Below are 14661 nucleotides of genomic sequence, written 5' to 3' on the forward strand. Positions count from 1 at the left end.
CTCTTAATCATTTAAATTCACTACTGGCCAAAGCTCTTTTTTTCTGACCTCCTACTTTGATCTAACAATTTTGTTTCAAACCATAATGAAACCAACTAAAATGAAGTCACTGAAAAATTACCTAACACCTACATGATTATATATATATATATATATATATATATATATATATATATATATATATATATATATATATATTAAGTATTATGATATATCAAAACTTTCATAAATCATACTTTACCGTTACTTTTTACCTTTATGGCTACAAACTTAACACGCAATATATTATGTAGTAACTGATATTACAATCAGCAGAAATTCAGGTATACATACCCCAGGTTACTTATATCCCAAAGTTATATAATATAGAAATAACCACATCTTAACTCATTCATTTTTGGTTACTTGATCAATATTTAATATGATTTAAATGACTTAGGAGAGCAGCTGTCTCCACTGTCCTATTAATCTTTCAGCACTATCAAATAACATCAGAAATCAGTTATTCATAAAATAATGAATAATTATACAATTTAATTATAAAAATAATGTGTATAACAATATCACTGAGATATTATTTGTACTTAACTCATATTTAACAGTAAAAAACTAAAGTACTATGATCGTACATAAAAACCTGATAATAAATTTAAAAAACAAACGTGATTTCTTCATTTCAGAAAAAAAAAATTATAAAAAGGTTATATAAATGATGTAATTAAAGCAAAGTCTAATTTTTGTAAATTTTAGATGGTTATGACTTAAAGATATCTCTGACTAAGGTGCTCTAGATATAAGGGAATTTTAATTATTACAGATGAAATTTTTTAAGAAAAACATATTTCTGGAGCATAGAAAAACCAACATCTATTTTTTTATTTATATATTAAAAATAGGCATACACCCATTTATAATTACCAATAGATTATAAATGAATTTTTTAGCATATGAAAAATGTTGTAGGGCAAATTGTTTATTCATCTGGTACACAGTTTCTCTTAAATTTGTAATTATTTTAGGCAATCTTTTAAAGAATAACATCTTCGTTATTTGTTTATGAAGCAATAATCAAATGTAGGCAGACAGATTTTCAAAGCAAATTTAGGCATTCATAATAACGTAAAATAATAGAAGTAAATTAGTCTAAGCCCATAGAACATTATATGATAATAAACCATCTTATGCAGGGTTTAAACTCGTGGAATAATTACCAAATAACAATGGTACCTACCTGTATTCATCAAATTTTTTTTTTATGTAAAGGCTAAAAGAGTTTTAATTCAAGTGTTTTTATTAAATTGAGTAATTACTCTCTTTCCCCAGTCATAAGTAAGTTCAGAAGTCATAGGTTTAGGATCAGAGAATTAGATTTAAGTTTATTTTTTACTCATCCTAAACAAAAAATTTGTTACAGTTAATTGATCATTGTTGCAAAGCAGATGTTATCATCCCAACCACCTAAGTTATAACTCCTAACACTGCTTGCCAATTTTGAAGTAAGTCTAATATCTCATTTATCATTTAATTTTGAGTTTATAAGAATTTTTACTATCTTATTGTTCTCTATGCTTTCATAGAGAAAGTTTACTTTGCAGCCATAAGAATTTATTTATTTATCTATTGCGCTCACACTAGCAGCCACAAGCACTAATTATTTTATCATTCTTTTATTCCGTTGATTGATATTTAAGATAATAATATCTATATGTCTGGTTGCAACATCTATAATAAAGACTGTATCTATTCCAGAACAGTACATTACACCATTGTTAAATTATAATCTTTATTCTTTCTCGCTACCTTAATTGCAGTTATAATTTTTGAATTTCATAACTATCTTGTACATTTTTCCTAAAGGAGCATACTCTACAGATTCTATACTATTTTACTTTTTGCTGTTAATTTAGATTTCCTGATTACCTTCAATGCATTCCTTCTTAGAAATTTTTAATTCTGTGAGGAAATGAAGATTTTGAAATTGAAATTCTAAGTATGATGAACTAGTGATGTCTATTCAGAATCTGTAACTAACAGTTTCCAGTGCATTTTGCATCATTATGTTATTAATCAATCACCTGTTAACTTTACAGACAACAGGCAAAATGTCCTATACCTAAAAGGCCTATTACCCTAATACTTATAACTTACATATAGGCAGGAACTTTTAAACCCATGTGTAACTTTACAGTCTGATTAGAATTAAGAACATAGGACAATGGAATCACCATAGCCTTGCAATGAAAAATTAATTTGATTTCATCAAATAGCTTTTATACAATAAAGGTTTATTATTACAACAAAAAAAATTATTCTCAGCTTGATTATTAAAGTTTTCATGGGTCATTTATCTACCTAAATAATAAATTAGATATTTAATTTTTTTTTTTTCGTTTATTAGGGGCTAATGGCTGTAGCAGTTGATACCATTTAAAATATATAAAAAAAAATAAATAAATAATTTTAAGATTAAATTTAAAAAAAATAATACTGACATCCAAAACAAAACGATTTAAGGCTGATAAGAATGTAGGTGATTTTAGTCTTTTTTTAAATAATTGTCTTCTAGATCTGACTTCACCACTCACACTCTCTCCACCTTTATCAGTCATGTAACTTGTCTGTAAAGAAAGATAAACAAAAAATCATAATTATACAATACTTAATGAATTTAAAGAAACCACATTATTTCATAATAACATCAGTAGAAAGTAATTACAGTTAAGTTTAAAGTTCAGGGTAACTAGAACTCGGTTTTTATTTATTAATGTACACGATGAAAAACAGTGTTAACTTTTGAAAACCAAGTGTAGATTGATTTTTTCCTTATTAGTTACAACATTAAAATCTGTTCTTGAACAATGGTTAGCTGTGATTAAGATGTATCATTACTAATGAAACCAGTCAGTCACATTATGTCTAAAATAAACCCAGAGTGATGTATGGTTTAAGATAAATGACAAATAACAAAAGTAATGACAGAAAATGAAATTAAAATTCAATAACAGTAATGGATATATAATCCAAAAACTAAAGAGTTTTACAAGATTCTATTAATTTAGATCCTTCTTCTTCTTCTCCATGGCAAAGGCATCTACACCTTAGATGCCTTTGCCATCCTTATAGCCTCAATTCACCTTATAGTGATTGAATTGCTTCCTTAGTCAACCTATACTTCTCTTCCCAGTAGGGTTGTATTTCATAACTTCAGCAGGAATTTTTCCTGATGGTATCCTCTCAACATGACCTTTCTACTTTTCCTTGGATACTTGCTCGTGAAACTTAGCAGCTAAAGTGCATTATAGGAATAGGCCCTAAAACCCCTACTATATTAGGCCCTATTAGGGCCTAATATCACCTCTAGCACCCTCTCTTTCTGGAAGGGTGGGCCGAAGCTACAGCGCTTTCTGTCCACTCTGGGCATAAAGGGAGTGCATCTTGGAAGATGAGCTTTATAGTGAATCGTTCCATTGGATCCCTCTTGAACACTCCTTTGGATCAGAAGCAGTCCCAACGTCACAAAATGAATAAACGCCTACTACTATTTAATACTCCCCATTTCATTAAACAATCCAGCTGCAATGGATGTAAGTCCACTCACTGCAACAGGCAGTGGGATATTACCTGTTGCAGTCCCAAGTATGTTCTGTTGCAGTTTTTAATTCTCCATTTCAAAGATTCTATATGCAGATCTTGTCTAATTGTAACATTTCTAATTCTGTCTAATCTTGTACAATCGTTCAAAAATCTTAAAACCACACCTTTGCTGCTTGGATTCTACTCTCTTTCTTTCTACTCACAACCCAAGATTCACTTACATACATCAATTAAAGTATGGCCATCTCTTACAAAATTCTTTTAGTTCAGTTTCTATTTTTACCTTATTTTTTAGGTTTCTATGTATTGTACCACTTAATGCTTGAAACTAGCTTATTTTATGATATATACCTACATCCTTTTCATAGAAAACTGTGCATCCTAGTTATTTGAATGTAATATCCTGCTCCAAAATGGAATTAAAACTATTATAGATCTCACCAGCCATTTCCCTTGGAATTCCATAATTTTTGTCTTGTATTTGATATCCATAGATCTATACATGACATATTTTATCCAAATGAAAGATGGAGTGTTGAAGGTTGTTTTCTGTTTCCTCAATAAGGATTTGGTCACCCGTGAATAGAAGTGTGTTTATCAAACACTACTGTCCCAATTTACTCCACATTAACTCTTTCCCTCTACTGCTTTACCACTTCATCTATATAAATATTCAACAAAAATGGAGAAAGATTATAACCTTTTTTAATCTTTTACTAAATTCTATCTCGTCTAACATTGCTTTAGAAGTTAGAATTATTATCTTTATACAGTCTTATACTAAAATTCAGTTTGGTTTTTATATATATATATATATATATATATATATATATATGTAGTAAAAAGTGTACAGAGATAATATTTAATGATTTATAGCTTTTCTGTTTCCAATTTTTTTGAAAAAAGAGCCTATTTGTATTATTATCGCTTACCTGTAAGGCAATATCATGCTCAATAGAGTTTTGTATGCTGTCAGTCTGCAATGATCCCAAGCCAATGGTAGATATAAAAGTAACAACTGAAAACAATATCAAGTGGGCTAATTGCATCTTCCTGAAAAATAAAAAAACAAAGATTTTGTTAAAAAGAAATATTATTATTCTTTTATTTACACTATGTACTCTTATTTTGTCTTATATACTCTTATTTTGATATACTCTTATTATGCTTTTATATACACTATAATTGATTAAATTCTGTTTATTTGTTTTAATGAAAACAAAAATTAAATGTTCTTTATTTTCCAAGATTCATGATGTCCTGTATAGACTGTAAAACAATCAACATCTATAAACATGTATTACTATCAATTTAGTACCATTTGGTTATATATTACTTTATCATTCAAGGCTGTATTTTATTGTTATGGAATCTGTTATAATGCTAATAAATCTTCTTTTTTTTGCCCTACCTCTTCAGCAATGAATAGATAGGGCAGTAACATAAACGGTGACTGTATTATATTCTTTTTTTACATTAAAACTGTACAAAATTTAATTACATTAAAATTTTGTGAAATATAAAAAAGAAGAATTTAATCAGTTATCAACAAACCTCACCTACTAAGTATTTCGGAGTGACTTGGTTGGTACATATTTTATCAGAAATAAGATAAATACTATTTTATTTTTCAAAATATATAGAAGTATATTTAAATGTTAAAATTTCATAAAAATTAGCTAGATGTACATATTCCATCAAATATATATATATATATATATATATATAAAACAGAGATTTAAACATAGTAATTACAGAAAAAAACCATTCATCTATCAGGTATAGTAAGGATAACCTGATGCCATGTAGTTAATCAAAAATATTTTAATTATTAAAATCAAATTGGATGAGTAAGTTATTCTCTTAGTCAAATCACCTAGGAAATCTGTTATCAACAAACTATTCTTATCCATTAGTCAGGATGACCAGGATACAGCTTTCATAATCAGAATTGTTGAGTTTTATACTAAAAGAAAAATTAATGACAGATCCATTCAATTCTAACAGATAAAAATTTTTACATATTCATAACAGAGGCTGTAAATCAATTACCAACAACCATTCTCATCAAATATCAACAGACACTCTTAGAGTAGTCTTGATACAGTGAATGTCTTTTAATTACTTCTTATTGATAGAAGTTTTTTTATTTTTTATTCTTTAAGTAACTACAAACACTTGACCCAATTACAGTTATTAATGGAAAGAAAGAATTTTGTAAGGAAAAATGTCAAGCCTGACCAGAATACAAATCTAAAATGCAACGTCGTTTTTACTTAACATGTAAAATGTAATTACATTTTATATATAATACATTTTATATTAATTATAATGGCAATTTTCAGAACTGGAGCTATAAATCTAATAACAAATAAAGCTAACCTGACAGATGTTTCAACATAACCTGTATACAACCCAATTAATCAGGAATTTGTAAAAATTTATTAAAATGTAATCAAATTTGATGATATAATTTCTTTTCCATAAAATTAAATAAAATATAATAACAAACCGTGCTCATCATATAAAATCCAGTTAATTATTAATTCATTTTATTTATCTGAAATTAAATTAATGATATTTTTTATTGCTTTAAATATTTTATTTAACATTATATAAATTTAACTACATATAATACTGCAAGTGTGATAAACGTATGATTTTTCGAGGTTGGATTGTAAATAAAATAAAAAAAACAGAAAATGTCATCTTCAAACAGTTTTTTCTTCTTCATAAGGTAACTAAGCTTTCAGTTTCTATACTACACCGATCAATATAACGTACAACCTTTGCTTACAATTTTAAGTTCTTTCAAGTACATCTCAATCAACTTTCACAAACAGTACCACCCATTTGTATCGGTCAAGTTATATATTCCTATAGAGGTAACCTTCCCTAACTAAAATAATCAGTGATATTGTTTGTTCTCCTTCCCAGTAGTCTTTAAATTTAAATACAATTTTGGGTTCTAACAATGAATTTTATTATAAATACGTATTGTATATTTGAAATTTTCTAGTGTCGGGCAGCAGAAATTCTTCAAAGGATAAAAATCATAGGTTAGCAGAATAGTTTAAATAAATCATAATGTTCGTTATTTCAAGAATCTTTTTCATTAATTGATAAAATATAAAACAATGGAATCGATGAAAAATAATTAAAATTCATTTAATAATTATAATTTTAATCTCCTTTCTTTTTATCACAGTTCTATGTTTTTTTAAGTTATAATCAAAATGTTCATTTGTTGAGCCTCTCGATCAAAATCCCTTTGACTTTTGTTTTCAATTTCATTCTGATAAAAGTCCTTAGTTTCTTGGGCGTTTACCAAGCAAACTCACCAAATCAAGAAATAGGAACGATCATGCTTCTTCGTAATAAGATAAAGTTATTGTAATTCCTTAGCTGGTGATTCCTAAACTTAGTCAGCTCAAGAACTGTTTTGTTTACCTTCAATACTATCTTAAAGTTTTCACTTTATACCAAATGGAGGAATTATACTCAAGATGACTGTAAAGTAAGGATTTTAAACAAGAAATCAGGGGTTAATATTTTAAAATCCTTTACAAGCCAATTGTCAAGCCTCAGGTTATAATATCCTGGGAATTTGTCAGTAATAAAATCTATGAGGGCAATCAAGTAGAAAACTGAATCAAGAATGCCTGAACCAACCAGAACAACCTGAATCAATCTTTTGTTAGTTTCCATGTGTGTAATATCTTTATGTATAAAAGAACTAAATTGTTGGTTTTACAATAAAATGAAACAACTTTGGTCTTCTTGTGTTTATAAATATTCTGTTACCTTTTTTTCCATTTAAATGCATTATCAAAGCTTTTCTCAACAATCAAATGATCAATTGAATTATGAATACCCTCATTTTGTTTTAAAGATTATCAGCATATTGTTTAAACAACAATCCAATAAATCTGAGATATCGTTAATAAATATTAGAAATAAAACTGGACTGAAAATGATGTTTTTCAAAACTTCATCCCGCATTACACCACCAAATATTAAAGAGAAGAACATATGAAAAAAAGTAGGAAGTTTTAACCTTTGGCATATTTTTTAGCCGTGTACTAATTAACATTTTATAAAATATTTTTTGAAGATCAAATTAGAAGACATTTGTTTGATTTTATATCTCATTGCAGAACCAATAGCTGTATGTTTGTGTGTTGATTCATTAAAAAAAAAAAAATATTTTTATGCAAGAAGCTTGTTTGGAAATGCGTCGAAGTAGTACAGTTTGATCTTTTAACATAAATAATAATGGTATGGTAAATTAACATTTTTCTCATAAGAATTGGATATATCGGGAGAGATAAATCTTCTTGCAACAGACTATGATAGCGTGATATCATTTCTGTTGATATGATATATCCATTAGAATAAAAACTTGTTCAGTAATAATAAATTCTAAAATCTATCAGTGCTAAGCCTGAATTGACGTTCAGTAATTTAAAATTCTAAATTTTAATATCCATGATTATTTCAAATTGTTAATTTATAATAAAAAAAAAGATCGCAGACTCAAATGTATAAAAACCCCAAATGTAAATTAAATAATAACCATTCAAAATATAATTTTACATCGAGTCCATGATTATATTATATATTTTAGTTTAAAAATTGAAAAATTTTTTAAATAGTTTACAGTATATACTATCTTTAAAAATAAATATTATAACATTTAAACTGGGACTAAGATAGCTTTCGCTTTACGTTAAGCTTCTTTCAAGATTGCCTCTAGAAGTGCTGAGTACTGTGGCCCTGATGAACATGACGCTGATGTCTGAACTGGGATTTAAAAGAAACTTTTCCAAAATTATTTTTTTAAGAGTTGTATGCGGTTTAAACTGCATTTATTCATTACTAAAAGTGTTATTTTTATATGTTTTTGTACTTCTCTAAATTTTGTATTGTTGAAGCGTGTCAGAACACAAACTAGTTAAACACCGCTCTGTTCTGGAGCGTTTAGAAATAATTTTATTCGCTGAATCACAGTAACCAAATAACAATTGATGTTCGTATATATGACTAAGAAAGACCAAAAAATGAGCTTTTTTTTAATCGCATAATTTTACAATGATACCGCAAAAAAATAATCATAAAAACACCAAAGAGACTTCATTTTATCTTCTTTTTCATTATAATTTATTCTGAAAAAAATGCTTGTAAGTTTTGACATAGTACTTTTAGTATTAATTACGGAAAAAACCAGTTTTTTTTTATTTTTGTGTTTTAATCGATTACAAAATCGAGGACAGAATGTTTTAATATGTATTATTAAACTAGAATACAGAATACAACATTCTAATAAAATTTATCTAGATAACCAACCTATTTGCGTCGTTTAAATTTCACCTTTTCAATTTAAACAGAATAAAAAATTTGAAATAATTAAAAAAAAAACATTAATCGGAAAAAATATTGGCAATAGATTATGTATACACATTTATGATGATTTATAATAATTTAGTCATTAAAAATGTAAAAATTTCACAAACCCTAGCAAACATGTTAAATAATCTTACAAAAATCGGATAAAATTTCTGGCACAGGTTATACAAACATCAAATTACACCCAATTTACATGTAAAAAATAAAAAAAAACATAACAAATCATTAATATCACTATCTCTTCAAAAAGTTAAAAAAATTTTACTTTCCCGTCTAGATAGTGCTACAGCAGAGCTAGAGATCTATAATGGAAAGTATTCTAATCGGTCCAATTTTGTCATATGCGGTTTTCACCGGATCTTAATATCTAAGGAACCCTAAAAAATTGGATGGAAATTTTCTGGATGTTTCGTAGGTACATTTGTGTGTTCCATATCAGCCTCTAAATCACTTTATATCTCCAGAACTATAATCAGACCGATTTTTACCAAACTTGGTCAGATTACTTCTATATATTACTCTATATACAACTTAAAAGGTCAAAGGGATGAGGCTTTAGAGCTAGGTCATCCTCAGTATCTTGAGATTTCGCCTAATTAAGGTAATATTTTTCTTACCCGCATTTGTTAACGATTAAAAAATAACAATATTAGCAAAAAAAAAAAGCTTTTTGCAAAATCGCACCCCTACCCCAAAAATTGTAATCGTCTGCTATGTTGTGACGTCACAAGTGAGCGGTAGAATCGAATAAATGAATTAAGTTTTTAAGTGTAAAAAGTAACTCGGTCTGGCTGGGTCTCGAATTCGATCGGCCCGTTGACTCGGTACCTGGTACGTTAAGCCTCGCCGCTACACCAGCTGCCGACTGAACAAGCGAAATTTATTCTATGTAAGTTGTGAAATTACATCCGTTTAGTAAGTACCGACCGTTGCCGCTAGTACCGCCACACCCGCGCGAATTACATAGGTATGCGCGCGCGCTTTAATTACAATCGTTGAATCAAATAAACGCGCACCTGAAACGACCCACAGTTATAGGACTTTCCTGGAACGCGGCATTAGTTCCGTGACGGGAAAGTCATGCGGCTGTGTTGTCAGTTTTTTTTATTTAATACTCGTATTATATGCGTAAAAAACGAATTGCTAAGAAATAAAAATTAGATATACGCCTACGTAACATAAATTTATTAAAACCGTAGTTTAAGAATACAAACAACGGATCGTTAAAGCAATTACCGACTTCGAAAATGCTCGATTTGGTAAATTCTTATCGGTAATAATCCCTAAAAATGACTGAGGCAGTTCTACAGTCCCCAACATTACATAGTATTTTCCGGTGAGTGTCGGTGTTTTTTCATCCTATCAAACAGATAGGATGAAAAAAGATTCGGAGTAACAGTACAAGGGGAAAAGATAAAGATGCTACGATTTGCTGATGATATAGTAATTCTAGCCGAGAGTAAAAAGGATTTAGAAGAAACAATGAACGGCATAGATGAAGTCCTACGCAAGAACTATCGCGTGAAAATAAACAAGAACAAAACAAAAGTAATGAAATGTAGTAGAAATAACAAAGATGGACCGCTGAATGTGAAAATAGGAGGAGAAAAGATTACGGAGGTAGAAGAATTTTGTTATTTGGGAAGTAAAATTACTAAAGATGGACGAAGCAGGAACGATATAAAATGCCGAATAGCACAAGCTAAACGAGCCTTCAGTAAGAAATATAATTTGTTTACGTCAAAAATTAATTTAAATCTCAGGAAAAGATTTTTGAAAGTGTATGTTTGGAGTATCGCTTTATATGGAAGTGAAACTTGGACGATCGGAGTATCTGAGAAGAAAAGATTAGAAGCTTTTGAAATGCGGTGCTACAGGAGAATGTTAAAAATCAGATGGGTGGATAAAGTGACAAATGAAGAGGTATTGCGGCAAATAGATGAAGAAAGAAGCGTTTGGAAAAATATACTTAAAAGAAGAGACAGACTTATAGGCCTCATACTAAGGCATCCTGGAATAGTCGCTTTAATATTGGAAGGACAGGTAGAAGGGAAAAATTGTGTAGGCAGGCCACGTTTGGAGTATGTAAAACAAATTGTTGGGGATGTAGGATGTAGAGGGTATACTGAAATGAAACGACTAGCACTAGATAGGGAATCTTGGAGAGCTGCATCAAACCAGTCAAATGACTGAAGACAAAAAAAAAATCAAACAGATGATTCAGGTAAAATTAACAGAAATAAAAAAAATTATAGTACTATATTTACAAATATTCTCCTATACTAACGACCGATTTATTACATTAAAATTTATCGGAATTTAGTGTACGATTCAATTAAATCGTCTGCACATACAAATTTTTTGATTTTTTTCTTTTAACCTCCGGGATCCGTTAGGTATTACTTCAGAGGATGAGATGAATGATTTGTAGGGTGTGTGAAAATGCCATGCCTGACCGGGATCCGAACCCGGGACCTCCGGATGAAAGGCCGAGACGCTACTACTCGCGCCACGGAGGCCGGCGCGCGCACAAAGATTGGTTTGAAACTAAATATTTTGTGGTTCATAATAAAAAGTAAAAAATGTGTGATGGCCTTATTTTATTCCTAGGCTTTTTTTCTATTAAGCTATGCAATTTCATTTTATTATTGAAACTTATCTTCAAAAAACGATATTTATAAGTTTATAAAATTAACTTTTTTTTAACTAATTTTTAATTTGATTTTACTTTTATATGAAACACTGAAACGTTCATAAAAATACGCCTTATTACGTAATTCAAGAAATTTATTATTATTGTGTGTGCATAATTCGGACGGTTTTGTACCCTGATAGTTCATTTATCGCACTTTCTTTAACAGCTAAGTCAAGAAGAGTTATTTTTTTAAATTAAAAATTAAAATTAATAAGGGGAAAAGAAAATGTTTATATTAAAGAAAAATCTATTTATTCAATTTTCAATCCATCGGTACAATATCATTAGATTTCTGGCCTTTCAGTATAACGTTCTATCACGCATATTTCTACAAACAATGTTCTTTATATACTTTTAAATGTACCCAAGTCATAACAGAACCTTCAATTCTACAGATAACACATACAGGAGATGCGAAGATTTTCATCTTGAAAAAAATATTCTGCAAGGCACCCGTAGTCATCGTGAAGGCTGCCACGGATTCCCTTCGAGGGTTGTCAGGAATTATATTTTCGCTATTAAATATACTGTTTACCTTTCATCTGAATTGTTAGACTTTCGTTTAAACCTTTGGTTTATAACATTTTTAATGTTTTCGTCATTATTATTCGAGTTCCTCGTTTCGTCAACAGTCAGCTCTCTCATTTACTTCAATTCCAATGTGAGATGGTATCCGTGAAAAAGATAACCGAAACGTTAAATTCACTTAATCTACCGACAAACTGACTAATTTCAGATATCCTTGACATTATTGTTAGACAAAACGACGTAATCTGTTGGAGGGCAGATTTAAAATCGCAAAACAATACAACTATCTTTGGAATTTTAAATCTGGCCAACAAATGTTTTAAAGCGATGTTAATTGCCCCAGCTCTCCATCGAAATGAGTTTTATGTCGTCTATTAAAGAAAAATTATTATTATTATTTTTATTATGTCGCGGATAAACTGATATTAGTAAATAAAAATTCTATTAAATTTTTTTATCATTTCTGTACGATATCTCTCAAAAGAAAATTGGCTTGTCTGTTTCATGAGAAGCATTCCGGAACTACAACTTGTATTGTTTTTTCTTTAACCGCATCTTCCCCGTTATAATAATAGTTATTTTTAAATTTTTATATATTTTTTCTTACTCAGATTATCAAAATGAACCTAACAATATTGCTTTTTAATAAACTTTCTTTACTGAAATGGTTACTAGTCGGTCAATAATAGGAAAGAATTTGGTCGATAAACGCTTCAATTGGTTAGAAGAAGTAAGTAATGGCTAGTTAGATCGGTTAATAGGAGATACTTTAAAAAAATTTGCTTGTTCCACAACGGCCATAAATTCGTGTTAGAAAATTCCATTTTGTTTTTTGTTCTTTTTTCTCGTTTATAATATGAGCTTACATAGATTGATAGTAATGTCTGAGGAATAAAATATGATTTTATTTGAATGTTTTTTGGTTATTTTGAAATAAATGAATGAATGTTTCAAATTCATTGTCGATATTATTTGTTATTAACTTTTTAAATATTTTTCCGTGCGTTGTTTTCATTTGAAAAATTTCACAATCGGCTATAAAAGTTAAAATTTATATTTTTCAATGCACATCAGTTACTCGAGTCATTAATGTATTCAGCTTCAAATGAATATATTTTTTCTTTGTTTTATAACTATTGCATAATAAAAAATATATACTATGTAAAGAGAAAGTACAAATTTTGTTATTTTTTTATTTTAAGAATAAAGTTTTCTTAAGTTATCTGTAGTATTGTGTAATCAAAATTAACTATCTAGTAAAAAATATCATTTATTCATTTATACTATTTATTAAACTATAATTCATAACGTAACTAAATTTTAATATTCCTAATTCTATTAAATTGTAAAAAGTATTATTACATTTTCATTTAAAAATATATATATACAGAATGATTCTGGAGGAAAGGGAAATAATTTGGTAACTGATTCTAGAACTTAAAATAAGGAAAAATGTACATAAAAGCATATGTCCGAAAACGCTTTATCGAATTACAGCTAAGGAAATATTTCTCCGGATTCCAGTTACCCCAGTGAAATGAGTTATATTGAAATTTTTAAAGCATTACGTAAGGGGTAAACTTGATAGTTTTTCATGTTTTTTGATCTGAAAAGTAGAATAAAACAGGTCCCAGAACTGAATCTCCCGTAGTTTTCTTTATATCCAACGTAAAACAGAGAAATTCGGTAACGAAAAACAGTTTTTTTAAGTTTAAAGTACAATAATTTTGTTAAATGACTAATAAGTACGTAAATTGTATTATTACTTGCCGAGAATTTACGGGTAATTCTCAGAAAATTGGTGTAATAAAATCTATAAAAACAAAAATAAATCAATATTTATTACTAAAAACAAAAAAAAAAAAAACAAATAACAGAAAAATATTATGAATTTGTAAAACTTAAAAACACCCTTTTTTTAGCACAATAAATCACCTCAAAATTATGAAACCTTTGTTAACATCCTAAGGGAAATTTTCCGTAAGCATATTCCAAGAGGATGTAGAAAGAACTACATACCTGGTTTATCAAAGGACAGCCAGCATGTACTGACCAGATACAAGCAGCTTTTTGACCAGGACCCTTTCAGCGAGGAAACAATCGCATGTGGAGAAACCCTGATCCAGTCGATGGGTAAAGAGAGACAAAGAAAGTGGATAGAGACCCTGGAAAGGATGGATATGACACATAGTAGTAAAGCGGCTTGGAACTCGATAAAGAAGCTCAATGGGGATAGGAAAGTTTTAACTCCATCTAGCCAGATAACCTCCAACCAAATAGCACATCAACTTCTTCTGAATGGGAAGACCCAACGTGCAAATTTTAAGCGGCAAAAGAGTACTATAATACCAACAACTAGTAGCGTGTTCAACACTCCTTTCAGAATGCAAGTACTGGAGAAATGTGTGAGTGGATTGAAGATTGGGAAGGCCGCAGGA

At 29.1% G+C, this 14661-nt stretch overlaps 1 protein-coding gene across 1 annotated transcript in view; it reads right to left on the minus strand.

The window, feature by feature from the left end:
• LOC142320099 (uncharacterized) overlaps positions 1-14661 on the minus strand; it is a 149525-nt gene that overhangs the window by 9748 nt on the left and 125116 nt on the right. The window contains exons 2-3 of the mRNA XM_075357777.1: positions 4527-4647; positions 2493-2618 (exon numbers count right to left, since the gene is read on the minus strand). Of these exons, the coding sequence (XP_075213892.1) occupies positions 2493-2618; positions 4527-4643 (243 nt within the window). The 5' untranslated portion in view covers positions 4644-4647. The remainder of the gene's footprint in view (positions 1-2492; positions 2619-4526; positions 4648-14661) is intronic.

This window comes from Lycorma delicatula, chromosome 2 (assembly GCF_047948215.1).
Source record: "Lycorma delicatula isolate Av1 chromosome 2, ASM4794821v1, whole genome shotgun sequence".
In the NCBI taxonomy this organism is placed as follows: Eukaryota; Metazoa; Arthropoda; class Insecta; order Hemiptera; family Fulgoridae; genus Lycorma; species Lycorma delicatula.